Here is a 27,256-nt window from a genome sequence, read left to right as displayed (position 1 = left end):
GCACTTGCAGTTTCCAAACCAAGTTCCTTTTAAATCTGTCAACAGCAGTTTAGATTCCAATCCATCCACTTGTGAGTCTAGGTCTTCAAACTTGGCAAGTTTAAGACTTGTGCACTTCAACTCCCAGAATCCCTGAGCTAATATGACTGGAGGAGGAATTCTGGGAGTTGAAATCCACAAATCTTAAAGCTGTCAAGTTTGAAGACCTGCTCTAGGGTTTGACTACAATTGCTTACATTGGGACATCCTCTTTAGTTTGATTTGAACCATTATTTTCTCAATTTTTTTAACCAAAGTTTTCAATTTGCACTGGGAAAAGCATTTTTCCCAAAGGCCTCCCAGAAGGCTTTATCTTTAAGCTGGTGCATTGTTTGCATTTTTAATATAATCCTGTAATTGAATATTTACAACCAGACATAAACAGTTCCTTTCAAGAACAGGGGAGTTAGATATACTGTAACAAAGTAGCCACAGAAAAAGTTGCGATCTCACAATAAAGAAGGATGGGGGAAAAAAATCCATCAAAAAAGAGCTTTTTAAAAGTTAAGAAGATAAGAAATACCTGTAGTGAAAATCTAATGCTAATGTGAATCCAAACAGGTCACTTTCACTACCCAGAAAATAAAGGTTGACTTCCATACAGAAAAAATGAAAGTAATTCAAAATTGCAGAGTAAAACCATGAAAAAACGTTGAAAAATTCATGTTATAATTCAACAAAGGCTTAGAACAGGGTTGTCAGGCGAGGCTCCATCCAAAATCCATAGAGAAAAGGACTTTTACTGGAAATCAAGTGGTAGCATCAAAATAATTCAAGATCTAAGGCATTCGGCGCAAAAATCACATATTCAAAGTTAATGGCAACGTTTCCACCCGCAATAGTTCAAACTGGCCATCCAATCTGAGATGTGTATAATGTCATGTGGGGCATCTTCAGGTGGTATTTCAGACCTCTGGCTCGCCAGGGCGGTTGGCCTTGGCTCTCTTAGACAAGAAGTTACAGCAGCTCAATAAGCAAGTGAGAAAGTTTTCCCAAGTTTTACAATTCACTATCTCAAGCCTCCAGCACACTCCCAACTGCCACAAAGCCCAATTAATCCCCCCCCCATTTTTATGGCAGCCAGAAAGACAAGTAGAAGAAGGATTCTTGAAGGCTATAACAAGGGTTGTCAAACTCAATTTCATTGAGGGCCACATCAGGGTTGTGTTTGACCTTGGGGGGCCAGGGTGGGTGTGGCCAGCTTGACGTCACTTGTATCAGGGGCATCTGTTGTGGCACAAGTGCTCTGCCAGCAAAACAGGCTCCCAAGATCCATTCCTGCAACCTTCTGTTCAGCCCTTCTGAGTTCCATTTTCACTGGCAGAGCACCGTGGGGGAGTCCCTTGCTGTTTCCAGGATAGCCTCGCAGGCCAGATCTAAGCCCCAGGCCTTGAGTTTGACATCCCTGGTTTAAGTCACTTAACTTTTAAAAGAAAGATTGAGATAAAAAATTCAAAAGCCTTGAAGCATTCAGCAGCAGTACCCTTTGGCCAAGCTGACTGGGAATTTTGGGAGGTAACTCTTGAAAAAGGATATTGTAGAGTGGAAAACGAAACATGACACCACGATTAAGTACTACACTAGTTCTATCAGGAAAGAATGTAGCATCTGCATTTTTTAAAAGCTTGGAGTGAAGATGAGTAAGGGGAGATATGTCAGGCATTTAAAATCATGCATGTATAATTTAATATGGATAATATTTTTTCTCACATTGTTAGACATTGGGTTAATCTGTTAAAATTAGAAGAAGAGATGATAAGAAGTATAGGAAGCCCTCGTTTAATCATTACAACTGGAACTGGAATTTCTATTGCTAAATGATATGGTTATAAAACGTGATGTCACATGACTGCACTACTTAGTGATGGCAGTTCCAGTAGACCCAGTTAAGCAAAGACTGTGCGGATCATTAAGTGAGGGCCTCATGTGATCATGATTTCTGACTTCCTGCCTGCTTCCCCATTAACTTTGCTTGTGGAAAGCCAGTAGACAAACTGTGATCACATAATTGTGGGACATCATGAAAGTCAGAAATTTGGGCTAGTTACTGGTGCCCAAATCTCAGTCACATGATTGCAAAGCTGAAACTTTGAGGACCAATTGTAAGTATCATTTGTGCAGAGACCCAAAGCAAATTTGAACAAGTACAATATTTAAACATGCAAGTGAAAACAAATTCATGTACAAACAGTAAATTTCTAAACATGAAAATGTTACTATGTCTGTAGTACATAATTGCAAATTGCCCCATGAACTATAAGAATTAACCCATGTTGTTAAACTGACCAGCTGTATTGCTTTGCACAATAATTAAGCTGTGGAATTTGCTGCCATTAAATGTTGGTTGAAGGAGAATAGGACAAATTCATGGAGAATAGAGCCACAATTGGTAGCATGTCTTGAATACCTGATGCCAGGGAGGAAACATTAAGTAAGGCTGTAGCTGCATTGGTGGTCATGTTTGTGAGGTATTTGAATGCAGCCCTGCATGACATAGATCCTTTTCAGTTTCTAAGATATAGTAATATAGGCTGCAATTGTCAAATGAATAGCATTTTAATAACTTTAGAGACAATCACGTTAATAGAACAAGACAGATATAACATATTGGCTTTCATATTCAATTATTATCATGTATTTCTTCTAAAATTAATATTTTATGATTTCTAATTTTAGGTCATAAGAACTTTAGATAGAGAGACTCATTTATATTGCCAACATTACTTTTATTTCTGTGTAACCAGATGACCCTCACATGTCATTTGGTTAAATAATAGCTTCAAATAATTCAAAACATTGATGATAGGATATAATTCTAATAGCATCTTAACGCAGTATAAGATTTGGAAAAGATTGCATTATCTAAGTTTTTCAAAGTAATGCCATATGTTTCCAAAACTTTATCTTAAATACAAAATAGAGGAACAAATTAAAATACATTTTGAAATTGTAAAGAGAAATGTTAAAATCTTAACTCTACAGTTGCAAGTAGTTCTTGAGGTATGACAGGTCATTTAATGACTGTTCAAAGTTATAATAGACCCTTACAAAAGCTACACATTACTTTTTTTCAAACTCTGCAGAGCCCACCTAGTCATTTGCCCTTATGACTGACTGCAGAGATACTGCAGCGTGCCCATCTACCTATTTCTCCTCTCCCCACACCCACACCCACCCCCGTTCTCCTGCCAGGTCCTCAAAGGCACTAGGCCTGTTTTGCCCCTCCATTGGATTCCACACAGTTCTCCACAACTCACAATCACTCACAATCACTTGTGAAGATCTGCAGAGCTCCGGAGGTGGGGGAAGGGAGGGAGAGTCTCTCTTGCTGGACAAGGTGGGAGAACTGTATAAGCAGCATCTTTTTCGACCCAGCCACCCATGCAGCCTAGCAACAAAGCTAAGCAGCATGATCAGGGAAAGCCATGTGCTTTGCAAAGAACGTTTAATTCACCAGCAAAGCAATCTTTTCCCTTCTGCACAGAGGAATTTCTCTGTTTTGAAATCTGAGCTAGTTCTGGTCAGCCTTGTTGCGTGGAGGGGTAAAAAAGGCTGCCTTGCTGGTGAATTAAACGTTTCTTTGTAAACCATAGAATTTTCCCAAGCTAGCCAATCATAGTGCTTAAAGGCAGGGTTCCAAGTAATACACCCATAACAAACATAACTCTGAGGCAGGTGAATTCCTCAAAGAACAGTTTTATTGGATATATCATGTTGGCATAGACTGGTGAAAACTGACTCTGAATGTTTCCGCAGTTTTCACCTAATTAAAAGTAAAAGTTTTCCCCCTTCCCCAAACAATCAGTCACATGGTGCAGTCACAGTGTCGTCCAATTGCCTGCCTCTCTTCGACCACCTGTGGGAATGTCCTTGGTTCCCAGGAGAAAGTATTTTGTTTGGCTACAAGCCCCAGCTATCTCTATTCCCTCCCTATCCCACAGCTCTAGTGTGGCAACACTGAAGCCTCAGAATGGCCTCAGTCAGGTCAGCTTCAGGGTTGACAGCTAGCTCAGATTTCAAAATACAGAGGTTTCTCTGCATGGAGGGGAAAGAGCTGCTTTGTCCAGAGCTAGTTCAGATTTCAAAACTTTATCATTTTCCCTTCCTTCCCCCCCTGAGCTCTGCAGGTCTTATGCAGTAAGGGAGCAATTGTTACAGGCAAAGGAGGCCCAAGTGAGTATGGGGACTCCAAGGGATAGGAAGTAGAGCATGGGTATTGTAGGAGATGGGGGATACCTTGAGAGACCCAAGGCAGGTGAGCTTCTGCCTGCACTAGGCCCTCCAGGGTTACCTGTGAGGTACCCCATGCACACTTAATGGGGAAAGCAGAGATGAGAGATCATTAATTGATGTGGCTTATTTAACATTTATCCTGACTTCAGACATTAATGGGCAGGCTGCAGTATAACGGTTAACCTTTTTTGGACAGCACTAAGCTTTTCAATACTTTTGCATTTGGAATACGTTTACTGCCCATCTGTATAAATGACTATTTTTAACATTATTTTTTTTTCATAAAGTGACAATATTGTTAAAGTAATTGTATTTTGGTACTATTAATAATTGATTATACATTAAGTATGATCACAAAGAAAAATTATTCTAAATGCGATAAAGTATTTAAACATAATCATTAAATATTAAATATTAAAATTATTTTATTTTTCATTTTAATGTCAAATTTGGGATTGATGTCCTTCAACCACAACTCATTATCAGACTTTAAACTTAAAGCTTAAAGTAAAAATATCTCTTAATACTACAGCCAAGTGATTTTCTTTCTTTCATGAGAATATGATTGACTGCACTAAAAACAATTCATCAAGTTATAAAGTTTGAAAAGTTAATAGGAAGGTTAATTTTAAAAAAATCACTTGTAGTTTGATTCAAATCATTTTGTTCTGCCAGAGTCATTAGTATTCACTTTTATTTAATTCAAATTTGCATTTGTTGTGAATAATTCCAGTTTTTCCTTTATACACAACATGTACATTGTACATACTTACCTGAAAGGATTCATTATGTATACATCAATCTTCAAATTTATTAAGTCAGTGAATCATAATCTTGTCAGCTTTCAAAACATGTAAATAATCTCCAAATTTTTCTGTCAGCCCTTTTAAATTCATCTTTGAGAATAGTTCAGGAAATTAATAGAAATCTTTCTGCAAAATATGTTATTAGATCTAACTAATTTACTATTGCAATTAATAGTTACAGTACTTGCTTATCCTGACGTTTCAGGTTAATTTAATTAAGGTTCTGAAAGGAATCCAGGAATCTGGATGAAATAGCAAATATATAAAAAACAAAAATAAGATGCAAAATAAACTTGGTCAAGTTAGAGAAGTATATAATTGTATTAAAACATTATTTTCTGTTTAATTCAATGACTACGTTAAATTCTCTCACTTAAATTCTAACTGAGACCGTGGTTAATACTACACATTTGATTAAATGAATTCTTCTTGTAAATTTACCTAATTAGGTGAAACCCAATCCACAATATCTGCTTGTCACTAGGCTCTGTCTTGTTTCAGTAGCCTGGCTTATCTTCACACGTCATTATCTCTTGTATTCATTTACTCAGCATCCAGAAGATGCCCATTTAAGTAGATTCTCACTGCTGCCTGTGCACAGGAACTATTTTAGATTTTAGTTTTCACTGTATATTTTATTTTTTAAAAACCACCTTTTTTTCTCTATTATTTACACATGAGGAACCCTTTAAGAATGATTCTTCAAAACCTCTTAAACTTACCAAAAGACAAAGATTGTCAACATGGCAGGAACAGCATAAATCAGAGAAATAGAAAAGTAAACAAAATAATGGAAAAAAAGGTGAGAATGAACACTTTTTTCATTATCGTGATTGTCTCACAACAATTCTTATAGTTCATGGGGCAATTTGCAATTATGTACTACAGACATAGTAACATTTTCATGTTTAGAAATTTATTGTTTGTACATGAATTTGTTTTCACTTGCATGTTTAAATATTGTACTTGAGATTTTTTACATAATATTTTTAGAATATTGTTACAATCACATTGTCTTGTAGATACTAGCTTAACAAATTAAAAATTATGTAACAAATATTGATAAGGACAGCAGAGATTTTTGAAAAATAGCATTTTTCTACATTCCTCTCATATTTATAATATTCCATAATTAAAAGCATTCTGCTTGTAAGACAGGTTTTTGCTGTTGTTTCTTAGAAAATAGATTTTTTTGGCTTTAATATCTGTGTGTGAATATTTAGTAGAAAATTCATTTTTCTACTATTTAGGATCCTTTATTTATTGCATTTAAATAATGCATACCTGGAGAATTATCTGGTGCCCTTGACACTTGTATATTATTTTAGGATTGCCTCCTGGTAAAGAATAAAGGTGCAAAACAATTGTTAGTATTTTTTAACTCTGACAAATATTTATCAGGTTGAAAAATAATGCACCATTTTCTAGTGAACAAGAGGCTATTGTATAGTCAGATAGTTTTAGAAGATTAGTTTCTGTAGTCTGACCTTGTACTTGTAATTTACAAAGTCATGCCTTAGGTTATTTTTATTAACAGTTAAATGGCTGTTTCATTTCCTGAATTTGTAGATGAAACAATAAATTTGAATTGTCTAGTGTACTCATTAAATCTTAAAATGTCTGTAAAATTTTTAATGCAGTCTCATGACACATTTCAAAGCCACTCTTCAGATCATTTATAAAAATACCCTTAAGGGCATTTTACATGATTGTTGCTTTGTGCAATTGTTCTTAATTTATTATTTGTACTTCATATTCTCTGTTGCCTATATTTTGTAAGTTTAAGTCTATATATTGCAACTAGACACTTCTAGTTACTTCTTCCTTTCTTTTAGCAAAACTGCTGTTGTTACTGCAGGAAAAAATAAATAGGTTGTATGCTTCAGCAGAATATAATTTTATTGAACTACATTTAATAGCAGACATAACTGATCATAAACAATTCTTATCACCAAAAAATTGCATTGTTTTATCATTTTTGTGGTGCAGTGGTTAGAATGCAATACTGACCCAGCTTTCCATCCTTCTGAAATCAGATAAAATGAGGACCCAGATTGTTGGGAACCATATGCTGACTCTGTAAACCGCTTGGAGAGGGCTGTAAAGCACTGTAAAGCAGTATATAAATCTAAGTGCTATTGCTGTTTCCTTGGAAGAAGAAATTATATGAAGTTGCTTAGTATAATAGATAAACAAATTTGTTCAGGTTCATCTTCTTAAAAAAAATTTTAAATGTTGAATGTGTTATCTTATATTTTGTCAGCTTAATTGTACGTTTTTGTACATTCAAAAATGTACATTTTTGATAATAGGACATTGTAAACCCCCTTGGTCATCTGCAGATGCAATAAGAGCAAAGAAAAGTGCATTTCACTGCTCTTACTGCCACAAGCTAAGTCCTAATAAAGGCTCTTACTTAGGCTTGGTTGGCTTCATCCCTCCTCTTCTTCCAACAATTCTATAGTGTTTCTTGTGTTGTTTCATTTTCTGGAGCTCTGCTATAAACTGGGGTCCTATGGGATCCCTGATCACAAAGAATCCCTATAGGTGTGATCCTATCCCAAGGCCCTTGTGTCATTCCAGACTGCAAGTAAGACTGCAGCCAAATCGTGCACCAGAGTCTCAGGAATAACCCCAAGTTTCCTTTGAAACCAATGTTCTTTTATTAGTGGTCATATTATTACTGGATGTGTGCTAAGGAGTGGATTTATTCCACTCATTCTATAGATCCAACCACATTTATCTAAGGACTCATTTCTTACAATTTAACAATATAAGCTATAAAAACTATATTACGGCTTCTTGATTAAATGGGATGCACTGCTTAAATTTGTACTTGATAGAAACTGAGATGTATTGTTTTTGCTGACTAGTATTTTGATTGCCAGTCTGTGAGCATAACATTCTTTTATTTCTTTCCAGTCTACTGTAATCAGATATAACATATCACCAGAACATGATTATTTGAGAACAGATGGGAGTTGTAATTTCTATTATTAACTCTTTTGATCTTTGGGCATATCTTTATTCTGTTTCATTTTTCAGTGAATATTTGCTGAATTTTATAAAGGATCCTTCTTCTGTAGTTTAAAAACTCATTGTCTCAGGACAAGTGCACCAAATTATACAGATCAGATTAGATTGTATGATTGAAAAACTTTTGATCTATATTGTATAGCGGTTTCCTGTTTTTCAGATGATATTGACTGTGTTCCTGAGCAATAATGAACAAATTTTGACTGAAGTGCCAATTACTCCTGAAACAACCTGTCGAGATGTAGTGGAATTTTGCAAAGAACCTGGTGAAGGTAGCTGCCATCTTTCTGAAGTGTGGCGTGGAAATGGTAAGCAATACTTTGGTATTCCATATTTGTCTATGCTGCATTATGTCAAGCATTATCATTTATCAACAGTTTAAAAGAAACATTACTTTGTGACTGCATATTATCCATAGTTTAGGCTGAAACTATATATTTTTTCCAGACAAGTGGGGGGGGAATTCTTGGTCATATGAAAAATCAGCAGATCAATAAAATATGAAAGTTTCATTTCCAGTTATATCTTTATAATAATGAATTAAAGCATAAATCAGTCAAAAATATATTCATATATGTATTAAATTTACTAAATAGAATTCGCACATTTCAATCCATTTTGAAAAGGAGAGCTTCAAAATGTTTATTGCATAGTTAGCAGTATAAAAAGTCTGAAAAATAAATTAATTTACAGTAAATAACACACAGTTTAAGAACAGTAAATACTACAATGCTTAAGAAAAACAGATATCTTTTTAAAAGCCCCCTAAAGGAAATATTAAATGGGTGCAATTATCTTCACTCAGAATAGCATTCCTTGGGTAGGGACAGGTTTGAAATATTTGTCATAGTGATGCCTGCCTGATCTGAGAAGCAAGTATGATTAGAAAAGATTAAACCATATATCCATATGGGTTTTGTAGAATTTTAACAAATCTGAATCCAATTTGGAGGAACTTAGCTTCAGACTGAACTTTCAATTTAGCTCCAAAATTGGCAAATCATGTAGTTAATAAACAGGATCTGACTATTTAGTTTGAGAAAAACTAAAACAACTATATTATGTATCTGTGAAGTTTCTAAAGCTCCTTAAATTTAGCACATTACAGTAGCCTAGTTTTGTAGTAGCTAAGTAGGCTGCAGCAGCCAGGTAAAGGCATTTCTGCCACCTCTGTGTCCACAGAGATTGAGCTTTTTTTCTAATTCCAGAGTTTTACAGTTGTCAGGGGAGCAAGATGTGGCAAACAGAGGTAGAGGTATTTGATACATAGATAAATAAATAGATAATACAGCAGTCCAGAGTTATAATTTCCCCCAGTTGTTTCATATAAATCTTAGATTCCATAAAAGACAAATGGAACTCCATAGTATTCTGCTAGTTACTTCTTTCTCGTTAAATTTTCACAGCAAGAAGCATGCTACTCAATCTAGCAGAGTACCATTACTGTACCTGTGTAGAAAGCATGCTTGTAACGTGAACCTGAATAGAGTTAAATGTGCATATTTAGCCTTAAACCTATACCAACATTGAGGTGCTAATCCCTTATCATTATTTTCTAACATCCTGAGTTGTGAAAGAGTAAAATATTTATGGCATTCAGAAGGTCACTGGGTGATTGTGGGCCAGTTATTCCCTTTTACTCCAAACTATCACACAGGATGCTTATAATGGGCAAAAACTGGATGAGAAAGTGCTGTATACACTACCATGAGATCCTGAATGAAAAGGTGGGATATAAATCTAATATATAAGTAATGTTTTAAAAATATAAACATGGTAACATCTCACATGAAGCTATAGTCTTGTGTAAACTACAATCCAGTTCAGCACTACTGTCATTATTTTTAGAGATTATATCATTTCAATTTGTGAACTTTTTCAAAAAAGTTACTCTGTAATTGGGAGAATTAGATTATCCATTGGAACCCTAGAATATTATAATTTTGATGGAGGGGAATGACAGGAAAATCATTCTTATTTTATATATATCTCTTATTTTATGTACTTATTTTATATACTTGTTTACCATTATTTTAAGTAAATTGAATTGCTCTAATGAATGATTTCTGATTCTGTATTCAGAACGACACATACCCTTTGATCATATGATGTATGACCATCTACAAAAATGGGGACCTCGTAGAGAAGAAGTGAAATTTTTTCTCCGACATGAAGAATCCCCAACAGAAAGCAATGAACCAGGTATTCTTTTATTCTATAATGTTTGTTACTGTATCATGGATATCTTTTTTTATGCCCCAACTTTTATCAGTTTCAATTAAACCTGCTAGCATAGTGATAAAGTAGTGTTGGTTTTAACTACTGTAACTCTAGGTAAAGGTGATCTGCAAGTATTTCTATAGATATTGATTTTTAAAGGTATGCTTCCTATCCTTTTGTATGAGGAATGGGCAAACATTTCTCTATATAGTGATGTGAGATACTGATGACAAATTACAATAAACGTTTGTTTTTACTTATTGCAGCTGAAGGTGGTGAAACCAGTTTCTGAACCTAAGGAGAAATTTATTTGTTAATTATATGTATTATATCTATTCGGTTGTCTGACTTAAACAGAAATTAAATTATTTTCAACCTAAGATTACTTAAATTCTTAGATTATATTTTCACACTGTATGATGGATGACTTAGTTTATGAAACATTATGAAACAAATTTCTAATATTAGTGTTATTTGTCTATTCATTCAATTTATATATTACTAGGACCCATATTAAACTTATAATAATATTCAATGGCAAAGATAAGAAAATTCAAAAGACTACAATATGTTTTCCTAGAACTGTAAAGTTGATTTTAATTCTTATAGGTGAATTCCTAGTTTTTAATTGTGGAATGTGTGTAAATGAAAATAATCCATCTTGTATTAACTACTGAGAAACAATATCAGGATTTACTGGTGCTTGAAAATAATGGTTAAAATATTTAGGTTGGCTTTGACATTTTCCTTTTCAAACAAATCTTTTAGGTTTGTAAAAATATCTCACTCTTTTTGGGACTGAACATTGTACATTTATGCATTCTGTATTTCGAATCTTATTTTTCCACCTGATACCTTTTCCCTACGGTATAATTATAGGTCTAAAACACCACATATAATCCTGATTTAAACTTGTTTAGTCTACAGTCCTAAGGATGCGATCTAAAAGCTTTTTCATTTTGTTTTCAATTGCTGGCTTGTAAATTTTCAGTAGTTAGTACTTTTAGGCCCTAAACAAGCTAATTTCTGTCTCAGTAACATGTTTTACTTAAAAGCATCTAGGACTTTCTATTTTTTTCTTAGTTAGAAAAAGGATTGAGAAGCAGAACTTTTTAAATATACAGATAAAAGCCTTTATTTTGCTTTAGGGGATAAGGGCAAATTTAGACATCAAAGGTAAGTAGGAATGAGCGGGTTCTTCTGGTAATTATACATAACACACGCTACCTTTAAAAATCCAATACTAAGATTGAAGACTTCAGAATAATTGAAGAAATAAGTTTTAACACTTTTAAGTATGCTTTTATAAGAAAATAAATGATAATAAGACAGTACTTGAAAGGAAAAAGAACAAAAAGAATAATAAGATAAAAGGTCAAATACACTGCTCAAAAAAATAAAGGAAACACTTAAACACAATGTAACTCCAAGTCAGTCACACTTCTTTGAAATCAAACTGTCCACTTAGGTAGCAACACTGATTGACAATCAATTTCACATGCTGTTGTGCAAATAGACAACAGGTGGAAAGGATAGGCAGTTAGCAAGACATCCCCAATAAAGGAGTGGTTCTGCAGGTAGTGACCACAGACCACTTCTCAGTTCCTATGCTTTCTGGCTGGTGGCTTGGTCACTTTTGAATGCTGGTGGTGCTTTCACTCTAGTGAAAGCATGAGACGGAATCTACAACCCACACAAGTGGCTCAGGTAGTACAGCTCATCCAGGATGGTACATCAATGCGAGCTGTGGCAAGGTTTGCTGTGTCTGTCAGCGTAGTGTCCAGAGCATGGAGGCACTACCAGGAGACAAGCCAGTACATCAGGAGACGTGGAGGAGTCCATAGGAGGGCAACAACCCAGCATCAGGACCGCTACCTCCACCTTTGTGCAAGGAGGGACAGGAGGAGCACTGCCAGAGCCCTGCAAACTGACCTCCAGTGGACCACAAATGTGCATGTGGCTGCTCAAACGGTCAGAAACAGACTCCATGAGGGTGGTATGAGGGCCCGACGTCCACAGGTGGGGGTTGTGCTTACAGCCCAACACTATGCAGGACGTTTGGCATTTGCCAGAGAACACCAAGATTGGCAAATTCGCCACTGGCGCCCTCTGCTCTTCACAGATGAAAGCAGGTTCACACTGAGCACATGTGACAGACGTAACAGGGTCTGGAGACGTTCTGGAGAACGTTCTGTTGCCTGCAACATCCTCCAGCATGGCCGGTTTGGCAGTGGGTCAGTAATGGTGTGGGGTAGCATTTCTTTAGGGGGCCGCATAGCCCTCCATGTGCTCTCCAGAGGTAGCCTGACTGCCATTAGGTACCGAGATGAGATCCTCAGACCCCTTGTGAGACCATATGCTGGTGTGGTTGGCCCTGGGTTCCTCCTAATGCATGACAATGCTAGACCTCATGTGGCTGGAGTGTGTCAGCAGTTCCTGCAAGATGAAGGCATTGATGCTATGGACTGGCCCGCCCGTTCCCCAGACCTGAATCCAATTGAGCACATCTGGGACATCATGTCTCGCTCCATCCACCAACGCCACATTGCACCACAGACTGTCCAGGAGTTGGGAAATGCTTTAGTCCAGGTGTGGGAGGAGATACCTCAGGAGACGATCTGCCACCTCATCAGGAGCATGCCCAGGTCTTGTAAGGAGGTCATATAGGCACGTGGAGGCCACACACACTACTGAGCCTCATTTTGACTTGTTTTAAGGATATTACATCAAAGTTGGATGAGCCTGTAGTGTTTTTTTCCACTTTAATTTTGAGTGTAACTCCAAATCCAGATCTCCATGGGTTACTAAATTTGATTTCCATTGATAATTTTTGTGTGATTTTGTTGTCAGCACATTCAACTATGTAATGAACAAAGTATTTAATAAGAATTTTTCATTCATTCAGATCTAGGGTGTCTTATTTTTGTGTTCCCTTCATTTTTTTGAGCAGTGTAGTTATGAAACTAGGGTCCATTTCAAAATATTTAACTTACTTGAACATTAAAACTATTAAGTCAACTGTTCAAACTGTTCAGCAAACATGAAATCCTCTAGGGCTGCACCTTTTGACACATAGCAGTAGTATGTTTCCCTATTCCATCAGTCTGAGGATTTAAATCAAGAATTAAAAAATCAGTAGTTCTAATAAGCACACTAACAAATTAGTAAGTGCTTTTTGAGCTTTTGATTTGATTAATTTGAAAGAGATATGTGTTCTCTGTATAAAGGTAGAGCTTGTATATCAATTTAGAATGGAAATTCTTCTCTGCAACCCCACTTATTTGGACATCATACCAGAAATAAAGAAAAAGAAGAACCAGTCTTGCATATGTTACTGCTAGAATTAAAAGCCACCTATAATTTTCCCCCTGAACCTTATTATTAATTTATTGTCATCGTTCTGCTCTCTAAATTTTGAGGGGTCCTTGATGCCCTCTGAGCCTGATTATGTTCTTGTAGATGTTTCATTACCCAAACTAGATATTATCGGAGTTAGTTATCTAGTCAGGACACAGATGATGTTACCTAGTTTGGATAATGCAACATCTGCAAGGAAACAAAGAAGCTCAGAGAACAACAAGGACCCCTCATTTCAACCCTGAACTACAAATAGTTTTCTTTAGCAGGCTTTTAAATTTTAATGCATGAGTCAATAAGTTTAATAAATAGATAAATAAAACTTGTTTCCTTGAAATTTATGCTGTATTTCATCTTCTTTGCAATTATTTTTAAAGCTTTTATTCTTAACTCATCTATAAGTTAACATATTTCTTATTTCTATTCATTCTTCTTTTCAACACTATCATTAAGTCAGCCACTCCCAGTATTATTACAGAACAAGAAGCTGCAGCTTCTATCAGATTTGTGGTTCATGTTGTGTTCAATCCACATTTATTCAAAACCCATCCATATTTGACTTTAAAGTTTCTTGCTTTATCACACATGCTTCTTAAATACTCATTATTCCCATTTCTTTCAACTTTGATGTATCTTCCCATATCCAATGTTCAAGTCTGTTTACAATTTCGCATACATTTATTCACAAATACATTAAACAAAAAGACATAATAGAAGCCACCAAAGACTCACAAATAACCACCACAGCTACCCATGCCTGGAGTCACAGCTGATGCCACACTTGAAACTCAAGAGGGCACATTTCAGAGAGGGAACACCCCGCACACACATTGCTCATCCAGGAATTGATAATGCAAACCAGGTTGTTTCTCTCATCCACAGTCAGATTGTGGATGAGATGAGCTTTTTTCAGGTCAACCTGGCATTAAGCAGCAACAACTGGAGACCTGATCCACCAAAGTTTTGGAAACCAGGACTTGGGGTTGAGCACGGGGGGCCAGAACACAGGGTACTGGTATTAAACACTGGGGCTGCCTTCTCCAAGAGAGGCCTACCCCCTGGCTCTTGTCATATCTCCCCATGCCATCATGGTTGCAATGCCCTCCCCTACCATCTTCCCTCTTTTCCTGTTCTGCTTCCCTTTCTGATCCCAGCTCCCATCCGTAAGGCACTGGAAGCCATCCACATCCAACCTAAATGATCAAAATAGACAGATTCTGCTCAGGTTCTGGCACTCACTGACCAGACACTCCATCTAACCATCTTAACCTATGCCTGCCTTCCTTCCTTCCTTCCTTCCTTCCTTCCTTCCTTCCTTCCTTCCTTCCTTCCTTCCTTCCTTCCTTCCTTCCTTCCTTCCTTCCTTCCTTCCTTCCTTCCTTCCCACAACTCTTGTATCCTAAATCAAACTTTCCTGTGTTATTATTCCTTTACACTCTGTTCCTCAGTCTTACCCAAGCAACAGAGAAGCCACCCCCAAAAAGGACTGGAAGGCAGAATCCCCAGCCCTTTCCCATCTCCCATATGAGGGTAGCAAGATAAATAGACATACAGGTGGTCTTCAACAAGCCCCAATTCCAGCTACCAAATCTTAATAAAGTCCATAAAAATTTTCTTAATTTGTGTGCCAGCAACTTCAGTCCCAGGTATTCCTGGACAGGCAAGGGAATCCACTGCTGCTTTACATGTGGCCTCTTGAGCAGTAGTTGCAAGACACATAGCTACTCTCCCACAGTTCCACTGCCTTGCTCCTGCTGCCATAAACCACTTGGCCATGTGAATCATCTACTCCAGTGGCCACCAACCTTTTGGGTACCAGGGACCAGTTCCACAAAGAGAGGTTTTTCCATGGGCCAGAGGGGACATAGTTTTGCATGTGCCTGCATCCCACGGATGGGGCTTTGCTTGTTTGTGCGGCCCAGTTTCTGGCATTCCACGGACTGGTGCCGGTCCACAGACCAGGGGTTGGGGACCCCCGCTCTACTCCACTGGGTCTCCACCAAGCAGAACCTCTAGCCACGATCACATCCATTTCCTGTGCCAGTTGAGCCTGTGTTTATATTCTCCTGGGAAAGAAGACCCAAGATAGAGGACAGCTAAGGTGCTAGTTTATTTCTGGTCGTTCTGCTGTACTGCTGCATCCTGTGGTGTCTGTTCCATAGTTAGAGCAAAGGCAATTGATCCACAGCCCTACTGAGTTCCACTTCAGGCTCACCAAGGGGCCTCCATAATGGAGGGGTCATCCACCCCCTGACCCAATCTCACTTGGTTGCCACCCAGGAAAATATGAACAGAGCTCCACTGGCTTTCCAACCCCTTGGTCCATTGCCACCATGCCAGCTCCCTTTTTGTAATTTAAAAAATTATCAGAATTTGCATTTGAACAAAATTAAAGTACGGTTGTTTAGATCAGCGGCTTGTTTTTATAATCTTAGGCATACTGTTACTCTTCATGGAAAAATAGCAATCACGGCAAGCAAGTTGATACATGGAAAAGATTGGGCAGTGATACTCCACAGTGGCTGGTAGAAACTCAGGCTTAATAGAGTTTTGACATTCTCTTCTGTGAATAAAATGGTATGGTGGTGGTTGGTATTGTTTACAAATAGGTAAGCAGATAGTCCTCCACTTACGACCGCAATTGAGTGCAAAATTTCTGTTGCTAAGCAAGACAGTTGTTAAATGAATTTTTCCCCATTTTATGATCTTTTTGCCACAGTTGTTAAGTGAATCACTATAATTGTTAAGTTAATAACACAATTGTTAAGTGAATCTGGCTTCCCCATTGATCTTGCTTGTGAAAAGATCACAAAAGATAACCATATGACCCATGACACTGCAATCGTTATAAATATATGCCAGTTGCCAAGCATAGCAAATTTTAATCACATGACCATGGGGATGCTGCAACAGTTATAAGTGTGAAAAACATTCAAAAGTCACTTATCCCAGTGCAATTGTAACTTCAAACGATCACTAAATGAATGGTTGTAAAGTCAAGGACTCCCTGTAATTGAAATTAGCAGCAGTAGTGGTGATAGTTTTTGTGGAAAGGGTATAGTGAACAAACATTTTACCTTTTTACCACCCTAATATAACTGTGGAAAACAATATAGTAATTAAAACTGAGATAATGTCAATTCCAGTGGTATTTTAGTTGTTATTGAATGGAGGTTCTACTGACATGTAGAAAAACAAACCTCTGTACAACTAAAAAATGGAAAACATTTTATTCTCCTCTTCATCTAAAATTTTGTTGGCCAAATCAACACACAAGCTTGGGCATTATATTGTCTAAATAGCTATTAAACGGGAAACCTAAATGTTATAATTGTGTTTTTCCTAGGACGTCAGACTCAAAATCATAGAAATGGAATCTCTATACCTGTGGAGAAACGTACAGAAAATGGGGTATGTGGCAAATTGCATATTAACAGTATATATATTTTCAAATTGATTTGTATTTTTAAACCTGCAATTTTGGCATCCTCAAGTGGGTTTTCATAGTTAAGACAGAAATAAATAAAGTAACATAAAATAACAACCAACATTTTGTAAATAGTGCAATCTCTTGTGTGATTTTGGTAATTTTACTTCTGCAATCTTTTACAGTCTAATATGAGAATACCAGAATCTTGCATGTCTTCATAAGAATTTTTTTAAAAAAACATTAGGATTAATTAGTCTATCTATGGAAGTTATACCTACTTTCGCTTTCTCAGACTATATTTTAAAATTTCTAAAATACATTTTAAAGTAAAATATTTTGCATAGCTTTCCCTAAGGCAAAAAAATTTACATTTTACAAATTCGGCATGGATTTCTTTTATAAAATTTATGACAGTTGACTACATACCTTTTTTCCCCTCCTGAATTTAACATTTAAAAAAAACAGTTTTATATGGAATATTTATAAGAATTTAACCCACTGGTATTTCTATTATACACAAAAAGTTTTCAATATATGTTATATATCCCAAAACTGTGTTACTTTGCAACAATTTACTGATAGTAGTAATGTAGACTATTAGAACAAATTTTAAATAGTATTTTTTAAATATTCAGTGACAGTGTTTACAATTACACAAAGTTTCAGTGCAGCTGTTGTGATTGTGTGGCATCTTCATGTAGTGAATACTATCTTGGAATAAATACCACATTTTTGCCATTATTGTTAGTACCTAGAATGAAATATTTGCAGTGTTCTTATATATTATATAAAAGAGCTTTATATAATCATATTAGCACCCCATTTGCTACAACAGACAGTTTTTAAGCAAATGCATGAACTCAGTAATTTCCTGACCATTGAATAAATAGCTTTAGATTTTTTTTTAACTTTAGGGAAATCTATAGCAATATGGGATTTAGGAAAAGGTTTGCCATTGCCTCCTTCCTGGGGCTAAGAGAAAGTGATTGGCTAAAGATCACCCAGTTGGCTTTATGCCTTAAAGTGAGTGTAGAACTTATGATCTTTCAGTTTCTAGCTCACTGGTTTAACCACTGCACCAAATTCTTTTTATCAGCTATCCTGGTTCTGAATTCTAGTGTCGTTATATATGTAGACTCCAAATGATCTATCATAGTCATGTCTTTTCAGAAAATAGCATAAAATATTCATATGCTTCTGGATGTTACATTTGTTTGGCTTGTTTCTATTATTCTTTAGAAAGCAGAATTTTTAGAAAACTTGAGATAGCTATTTTATTTCAGTGATAAATGTTTACTTCAGCTATCCAATGCCAGTGGACTCTGGACAACATAGAAAATTTTTAAAAACATTAAAAACCTTTAAAAACTTAAAACCACACAGGCGTACAAATCATAAAAGTTTCTATTCTGCTTTGTTTTTGTTTTGAAATTTAAATCCACAGTCAAGTGTAAAAATGGAAATAGCTTAAACTTCTCCATTGAATACAAAAAGGACAATGCATTGAGTAATTAGACTTGACAGCTGATGTGATCTTGTCATGATTAGGCTTTTCACTGCTAGCAAAATCCGCTAGACTTTTTTTCATTCATTGATTTTTGAAGAATGCCCGGGGCAGTTTTCCATATTGAAGAAGGATTTAAATAAGAGGAGAAGAAGGCTTTTGTTTTTGATCGAAGAAGGTACAAAGCCACCTGAGATTTATTAGATTCATACAAACCAAGGAGGAAAGCTTATTTCTTATGAGGTGGGAGTTATTCACCAACTTAGCTTGTGAATAGATTATTTGTAGTTCATTGGTTTTACTATTAATATTAACAATATCAATATTAATATTAATATCAAACAACCTAAGCTCCAGAGCTCACTATAACAGCATTGACAAAAAGGCATTAAGAGTTATAAATCTAATCTTATGAACCTTCTCCTCCAGAAATATTGAATTGCTAACTAGGGCATATAAAACCTTTGCTAGATCAATACTTGAATACAGCTCCTCTGTCTGGAATCCACACGAGAAGACTACTACACTCCTCTGCTCGCAACAAAATACCCTATATCACCAGGTTTGAAATTTTGGGCTTGGACAACCTTGAACTACGCCACCTATGGTTGGACTTAAGCGTAGTACACAAAATTATCTGCTACGATGTCCTACCAGTCAATGACTACTTCAGTTTCAACCGCAACAATACAGATACAAACTCAATGTAAACCGCTCCAAACTTGATTGCAGAAAGTACAAATTCAGCAACAGAGTAGTCAGTGCTTGGAATGCACAACCTGACTCTGTTGTTACATCCTCTAACCCCCACTCCTTTAACCTTAAACTATCAACTATTGATCTCAACCCATTCCTAAGAGGTCTGTTAGGGGTGTGCATAAGTGCACAATCGTGCCTACTGTCCCTGTTCTATTGTCCCCATTTATTTGTACCTATTTCCTGTATTCTTACTCATGTTTATACTTATACCTATTATCTTGTAAGTGATTGACAAATCAAATAAATAAATAAAAATAAAATAAAATAAATACACATTTGATTTTTGTTTCAGTAATCATACTTAACTATGAAAATAAATGGTGAAATAGAAGAAATGGTACTGCAAGAATTATCTATTTACATTTGGCGACTGTACAAATTTTTATGGAACACTGTCAACAATTTAATTTGAAAAAGAAACATTGTAATAAAAATGTGTGAGGCAAGTAAATGCTTTATGATGCCTGTAGCATTAAATTTAATCATGTGCTGTTTTGAATGTCTGTTTTTGAGGTTGTGTCACCTTCATAAACATTGCATTAACCACAATGTTGGAAAAACAAAAATAAAGTAAAGCCTATGGTATTTCAGAATTTTTTAATGAGCCTTAATCATAGCAGGTTAGAGCATATCACACTAGGCTGGCTTTGTTTCCTCTTTAAACATCCAGAGAAATCCAGTTTCACAAGTCACAATTAAAGGAACAGTATTTATTTATAGTGCTTAATGAGACATTTCTATTATTCATAATTGCTTTTGAGTGATGAATTATAGTAAACACAACATTCATATTTTGGCTTGCAGTTCTTTCCAGTTTTCAGTAAAAGGAGGATGGAAATCATTTCATCACTGAGCAGTCTTCAGTTTGTAGTATCTTTTGTACATTTCACAGTGAACCAATGTACAGTCAATAGATTTTCTTTTTTTCTATTTGCTTTAAAATTAGATTACATTTATTACAATTTTGGAACTGATTATCAGTTATTAAAGGGAAAAAGCACTACATATTTGAAATATTTGTCACAAAACCAATTCATGCTCTTCTTTTAAATGGATCATTAAGAAGTGCAATCTGATAAGCAGACAAAACAACAAGAAAAATATTCAAGATTACCTTGTTTTGATTCTCTTTGGGTTTTGGGATTTCAAAGTTCTACTAAAATACCCTATCCAGTTGAATTTCTGTAGCTCTTGTGGTGTTTTGTCCTGGCCTTTCTGGTAGAGCTGAAAGTATTATTCTGTGTTCAACCCTTGTTTCCAAGTCCAAGCACTTTCCAATGCTGTCTGAGGGTAGACTAAATCTGATAAGGGAGGTGGTGTAGAGGAGTACAGAGTTCTTCTTTAAGAAAGAATGTGAAGGTGGTTATGTAAATACCAAGTCAACCCTGAGAAAGAGATTGGGCTGCGGGGGGAAAAACCTTCAAGATTACCCCGCCCTGATTTTCTTGGTTACAAAAGTGGGCAGAGAAATTTGTGTCAGGTATTGAATATTATTATAACCTGTGACATAGAGTTCTAATAGTTCTTGTGATCTCTGTTTCCTGGTCTACCCCGCCTTGAAGGGCTGACAGTAGCAGACTGAATGAGGACATATAACTGAATGCACAAAAGACAATGCTTAATGTACAAAAAGATAGTGTATTTTTTTCTAGCTGCACAGTTCTGACCTGCTTACTTTGAACTGCAGGTTGGGTTTATTCCTAGATTTAAATCCTTGATTCTTTGTATCCAGATTTCAGTATAGCTGGCAGTATATTTGCACAGTTAAAGATTTTAATCTATTCTCTTTTAGGGAAATTTCATCAGGTCTCGATTGCACAGCCAAAATACTGATTAGGGTCAGTTGTAAAAAGCATATGACTTCCTTGTTACAACTACTTCATTGTCTGCTTTTCTGTTTATGGGCACAGGTCAGCACTGCTTATGATAAATAATAACTTTATTTTATTTATTTATTTATTTGATTTGTCAATCACTTACAGGATAATAGATATAAGTATAAACATGAATAAGAATACAGGAAATAGGTATATAATAATTTATATGAACTTACACCAGATTATTTGAAATACTATCTTTTCTCATGTGAACCTTTTGGAAGATACCTTTCTTTCTGCCTTCCTATAATCTGAGGAGTACTTAGAAGGCTATTCCCAGAACATGGGGATTCCTGACAAAAGAAATCTGGTATCCTGCTGCTGGCAGCATTTTTGTTGTTGTTGTTGTTCAAATTGGGTTGGGTATGTTAAGTGATGCTGCTGAAATTGTATTTACTGTAATCTATACCTAGTGTTATTTATTAATGTTTAATTGATTTGTCTTTTAATTGCAATGTTGCCATTGCCCTCAATTTAAAGCAGCATTTTAGTGGAATGGTATATTAATTTTTATAATAAACAATGGCATAAGGAGAACTTTGGTGACATTTTTAATGTAATATTAATAGTATAATTAATCACATTTTAAATTATATTGCTAGGTGAAGTGTACAGTGGATATAAATATAAGGCCTTGAAAAAATATGAGTTTTTAAAAAAACTTTAATGAAGTTTAGTTTAATGACTTAATTTTTAAAGCAACTGCATCTTTTTAAGCTTTCATGGTGGCCTAAAATATCAGAGAAATGTTGTGCTCCTATGAGTGCAAACATTTATTCTAAATCATTTTTAACTATACAAAGCCTCGATAAATATGATCATTAGATAGTCCTGTCTTCACTGTTTCCCTTTTTGTCTAGATTTAGTCAATCTATATTCACATGAACCTAATTATTGCCACTGTAAAATTTACATTTTCCTTCCCAAATGCAATTAATTTAAAAAATGCAAGAGAGAAATGTAGATGAAACCTGGGAATAATAGTATATTAGTTTCAATTGGATATCATGTAACAATAGCAAGGATTATGCATCACACAAAACAGTTACAAAGTTTGAAACTATAGCAGCAACATAACATGTGAATTTAACCTATTAATTCAGTTTTCTAGTTCCCAGATTTGAGCATCAGTGATTATTTTAGTATTATTTATTTATTTTATCCCTCAGTAGCAACAGGGTCATACCGTTACAGACAACAGGTTATGGTTAGAGTAAGGCTGGTGGACTTCATCCCCTCTGTCCTTTTCTACTTTAGGAATTCCAGTATGGCATATCCTACTGGTCCCCTATGATCTTATCTTCCCAGCACCTTCTTTTCTTTTTCTTAGCCCTTGTTGGCCCTGATAAGCATATCCCAATGACTATTCTACCCCCATTTTTTCACTGTCTTCCTTCCCCTCTATCTCTATCCCTCTCTCATTCGTCTGTCTTCTTTCCCACCGTCCCAACAACAACACACTACCCCTGCATGGATCAAAATTTCTTTTCATCGTATGAATAAATAAAAAACATGTCTGTTGTATTCTGGACATGGACTGAAACATCAAAATCATTTTGGCTTCAGTATTGACAAACAAAATCAACTGTTCCATAGATGGATTATTTTTCGTATCTATATAACAGATTTTAAACAGATATGAAAACACTATCTTCAAGATTCCAGTCTGCAATTTATTTGTGTTTCTTCATATACCGCTGCAGTGGCAAAATATATGAAAATTACAGGCTGATAAGCATAATCACATGCCAGGGAACTATATATTTATCACATTTCCGCTTCATTGTTTTTTAAGACTGGTGCTTCTAGTACTGGTGTGCATAGAAGCTTATCTTTGGGAGTTGAAATGTACATCATCTGATAGAGATACTTTTAAATAAATGAAGAAAATAAATCACGCAAGGACTTCTATTGAATAAAATATTATTTTAATCATGATTTATAATGTTCTTTCCAGTTCTTTGTCACTGGATATGGTAGAACTGAAAATAAAGTCAGACTTCACTGGCTATGTTTCCAGTAGGTGATACTTGCTTTGCTCTAAAAGGTTTCTCAGATGTAATAAGTTGAGGTATAAATATTATGTTTTTATACAAGTTTTTCATTTATAGATTAGTGTGGTCAGAATTCTATTTGCATCAGTTCTATTTTAAGAGAAAGATTTCTCAGTTAATAGAAAGAAGCCAATAGTTAGAAAATGAAGCTCAGAATGAATTTTTGGAATGTATGTGGGAGTGGTTATCTATGTATCTGTGCCTTTTATGAACACTGGAAATGCATTATTATTATATTGTCAGTGAGTGCCATGAGGTTTTTGTGTCTTACATGTGATAGGCTCAGGTTTGTTTTGAAAAATAAATGATGTCATTCAGAGAACAACTATATAAGTAGTATGAATACAGTATTTAGTTGTACAATATTTTGGGCTCTCAGACTTTAACAGGATTAGAAATGTTTACTGTTGTTTTCTTTGAGCTTTGTTTTCTAATAGAAAACTTCATTTGGATGAGAAAAATTGCAGATATTTTCCATCCATTTTATCTGAACTGTAACTGAATTAAAAAGAATTAGAATTAAAAGCTTGAATCCTTTTCAGGAAAACTGTATTACTTGAGAACAAATTTATTATGAAGTTATTTAATTTTCAAAGACTTGGTAGCCTTACTTTGATGAGCCAAACATACTGGTTCTGATCTTCAGAATTTGCAGCTCTGAAGCTGAGTGTCTTTCCTGTTCTTCTACAACCATCTTTTTCTCATGTGGAGAAAGAGGAAACAGCCAAGCATAATGCTACAGGTTTAAACCTTTGTTATTATTTCTGTTTTGTTCATATACTACTGCAGAATAGTCATTCATGGTAAAGATTTGTCTTAATCTGTAGAAAGTATATTTGTGTCTAGAAGGTAATCGTCATAATTTGCTGTTATGGATAGAAGGTAAAATGCTATATTTTGGAGATACTTCAGTTATTTAGTCCTTCGGTATTATGAAATGTATGCATTTAACTGCAATATTTTGGGGGCAATGCTAAATTAAATTTTCTTTAATGCCTTACTGATTTTTGTATGAGAAGTTGGAGCCATATCCTATTCACAAGTTAAACTTTTTCTTAAGACATCTGGGGGAGAGGGGGGTTAACCTTATTGAAAGAATCCAAGACATGGCTCAATAGAACTGGACAGAAATAACTTTCTTTTTCCTAGCTAGTGTTTTTTTTTCCTCACCCTTCTTGTGTTTTTTTGATTTAGTATAAATCAGACTCATGGATTTTAACATGCTGTATCAAATGTAATATTTAAGCCGTAATTGAACATTGTATTATTATGCACAATTATTTGATGGTAAAACAGTTCCAAAGATACTGTTCAATTGTAAAAAATAAAATAAGATAATGAAAAATATGTGCATTTATGATTACATGATACCATACTAATTATCAAATAATTTTGTTTGATAGGCAGACCAGGCTAGCTTGAAATTCAGTCTAAAAAATGATAGAAATTCAAAATATGTATTATGCTTTATGAAAGGAGAAAATGTATATGAAATTGTAAAAATAGATATCTTTATTTAGTAAAAGTGTAATTTATTTCTTTTAAAAAGTATGTTTTCCAGTAATCAAAAGATGAAGCAATATGTTTTTGTTTAGAATAACATTATCATTCTTGTTATTTTTCTGTTTCTAACATGAAACAGAATGACCAAGCATGTAGGCAAAATAGCAGTGGGAGTGGGGGTAACTTCCCACTTCCTGCTGGCTTCCCTATTGACTTTGCTTGTGGGAAGCTTGCAGGGAGCACTGGAAATCACAGTTGAATGACTGTAGCTACCCATGGTGATGCTGCAGCGGCTACAACTTTGCAAATACCAATGATGTGAAGATCCTTGAAATGTTAATGTGTATGGGTCTCAGATTTTGCATACATTTTAAGTAATCAGATTTGAGGTACCTCATTTCAAAAATGTTTGTGCTATGATGTACAGTTAGGCTAATTGAAAATTACAAACACACAGGAGAGCTTTAGTAGATTTTCGATAAACCAATTATTTCTGTACAGCATCTATGTATAATATATACACATGTGAAAAATTTAGATACTTACTAGTGAGTTTTTTATTTTGGGATTTGTTTTCCTTAGGATTGTTCTAGGATTTTGTTAGTTATGTTACTGTTTTTTGTGTGTTTTTTATAATTCATTGTCTACTTTTTGCTAAACATTTTTTTAAAAATTAAGAAACTTTGATGTGTCAGGAATGTAAAAGATATATTTGGTTTCAGGAAGTTAAATTTTCAAACATATTTCATATATAATGTATACAGTATGTGTCATTTTGGAGCTCTGTTTTTTCTTGAGATTGAGTAATAAATTATTGTTTGCTTTTAATTTTTTACACTTGTGAAACTGAAATTGTTTTATTCTATCTCCATTCAATGCTCTTTCTTTTTTACAATTGATCTTTTTCCTTTATAGGTTGGAAATCCACGTGTTGAGCTCACACTGTCAGAACTTCAGGATATGGCTGCCAGGCAGCAACAGCAAATTGAAAATCAGCAGCAAATGTTGGTTGCCAAGGTAAAACTTCCATCAGACTTTGAAAATATACTGTCCAGAAGATTTTTTAAATCTGACTATACAGAAAATGATGTAATAAAGAGTTGCTGCAATTGAGAATTGTTTTTCCTCCTTAAAATGCTGCTACAACTATACATATGCAACTGACCTTACATTATACTCTTGAAATAAAAGTGGATAGGATTCTTAGTGGTGATACTGCACAAATGCAGCAAAATTAATTGGTGATACTGCACGAATGCAGAAAAAATGGCTCAGATATTTTATAAGGCAGCAGTTGAAACACAACACCACATTTTATAGCTAGGTTTTTTGTTTTGTTTTATTTTGTTTCATCAATAGTTCTTTGGAGGTAGCATGGATTAAACTTCTCAGACTATTGATTTCATCTCTGAGAATAACACCTCTGGTTCTTTCTCTTTTTTCCTTTTGGCTCACCCAGTTTATTTGAGCTCAACCAAAAATTTAGTGTGGATGCTTTTAAATTAAGCATGGAATGCTCTGTGAATGTTAAGAATAGAGATAATTTGAGTTTCCAAAGGTTTTTTGTATGTGTGAATGTGTGTGTATGTGAGATATATACATATATATATTTCCCACGTCATTATAGTTGTGTTTTTAAAGTTGTAGCAACGTTTTGGCAGAATCTCATCTGCCATCATCAGGCTTCTGTATTGTGTTCGTCTGTGAGTCAGGCTTTTACAGTTGTTTCAGTTTTAAATTTGGGGCTAGCCTACTGCTGTGCCAGAATGGTTTTTTCTTCATCCTGATTGGTTGGGAGTCTTGGTCTGTGTTTATTGGTCTTGGAGTTTGCTATGTTCTGCTTGATTGGTGTTTCTAATATCTTCTGTCTGTTTTGTGGCTTTTTTGTGTCTTGATTGGATGGCAACATTGTGTTCCTGTATTGGAGGCTTTTAGTGCAGCTTGGCTCCGAGTAAATGGACGGCTATCATTTGTTAGGAAGCTAGGTTTCATCTGGGTGAGAATATATACACACACACACACACACACACACACACACACACACATGTATACATATACATATATACATACATATATACATACATACATATATAGAGATATAGATATAGATATAGGTCTAGGTGTGTTTGGGACTTTTCCCATGTAAGATTTAAGAGTATCTTGCATTGGCACGAAGCTGAAAGCACCAGCCTGAGGATGGCGAGTGGGACCTCGCCGAAACATCACCAAGATACTCTTAATCTTACACGGGAAAAGACCCGAACACACCAAGACCTACATACATATATACACACACATACATCATACATACATACATATTTTCGTAGATTTTCACGGGTACAGGTATGTGTGTATGTGTGTGTGTGTGTGTGTGTGTGTGTGTGTGTGTGTGTGTATATATATGTGTGTTTTCTTAAGTTTTCGCAGGTACTTACATG

The 27,256-nt window shown here is 35.3% G+C and overlaps 2 protein-coding genes and 1 long non-coding RNA gene across 13 annotated transcripts in view; all 3 read left to right on the top strand.

Moving 5' to 3' along the window:
- The window catches only part of LOC113435038 (uncharacterized), a 274,736-nt gene that overhangs the window by 28,979 nt on the left and 218,501 nt on the right, over positions 1-27,256 (top strand). The gene's annotated exons all lie outside the window — the stretch shown is intronic.
- The window catches only part of XRCC3 (X-ray repair cross complementing 3), a 624,633-nt gene that overhangs the window by 544,120 nt on the left and 53,257 nt on the right, over positions 1-27,256 (top strand). The gene's annotated exons all lie outside the window — the stretch shown is intronic.
- The window catches only part of PPP1R13B (protein phosphatase 1 regulatory subunit 13B), a 55,638-nt gene that overhangs the window by 6,328 nt on the left and 22,054 nt on the right, over positions 1-27,256 (top strand). For 4 of the 11 annotated variants that reach the window (XM_087922248.1, XM_087922246.1, XM_087922249.1 and 1 more), the window contains exons 2-6: positions 5,760-5,880; positions 8,275-8,422; positions 10,197-10,316; positions 17,038-17,102; positions 25,734-25,835. In XM_087922248.1, the coding sequence (XP_087778374.1) occupies positions 5,773-5,880; positions 8,275-8,422; positions 10,197-10,316; positions 17,038-17,102; positions 25,734-25,835 (543 nt within the window). In that variant the 5' untranslated portion in view covers positions 5,760-5,772. Of the gene's footprint in view, positions 1-5,754; positions 5,881-8,274; positions 8,423-10,196; positions 10,317-17,037; positions 17,103-23,870; positions 24,058-25,733; positions 25,836-27,256 lie in introns of those variants that run through there. The other 7 variants (XM_026698574.2, XM_026698571.2, XM_026698573.2 and 4 more) reach the window with 3 other exon arrangements.

The sequence above is a fragment of the Pseudonaja textilis genome, chromosome 1 (genome assembly GCF_049901715.1).
Source record: "Pseudonaja textilis isolate UNSWEBS1 chromosome 1, rPseTex1.2, whole genome shotgun sequence".
In the NCBI taxonomy this organism is placed as follows: Eukaryota; Metazoa; Chordata; class Lepidosauria; order Squamata; family Elapidae; genus Pseudonaja; species Pseudonaja textilis.
This window is presented reverse-complemented; position numbering and strand designations above follow the sequence as displayed.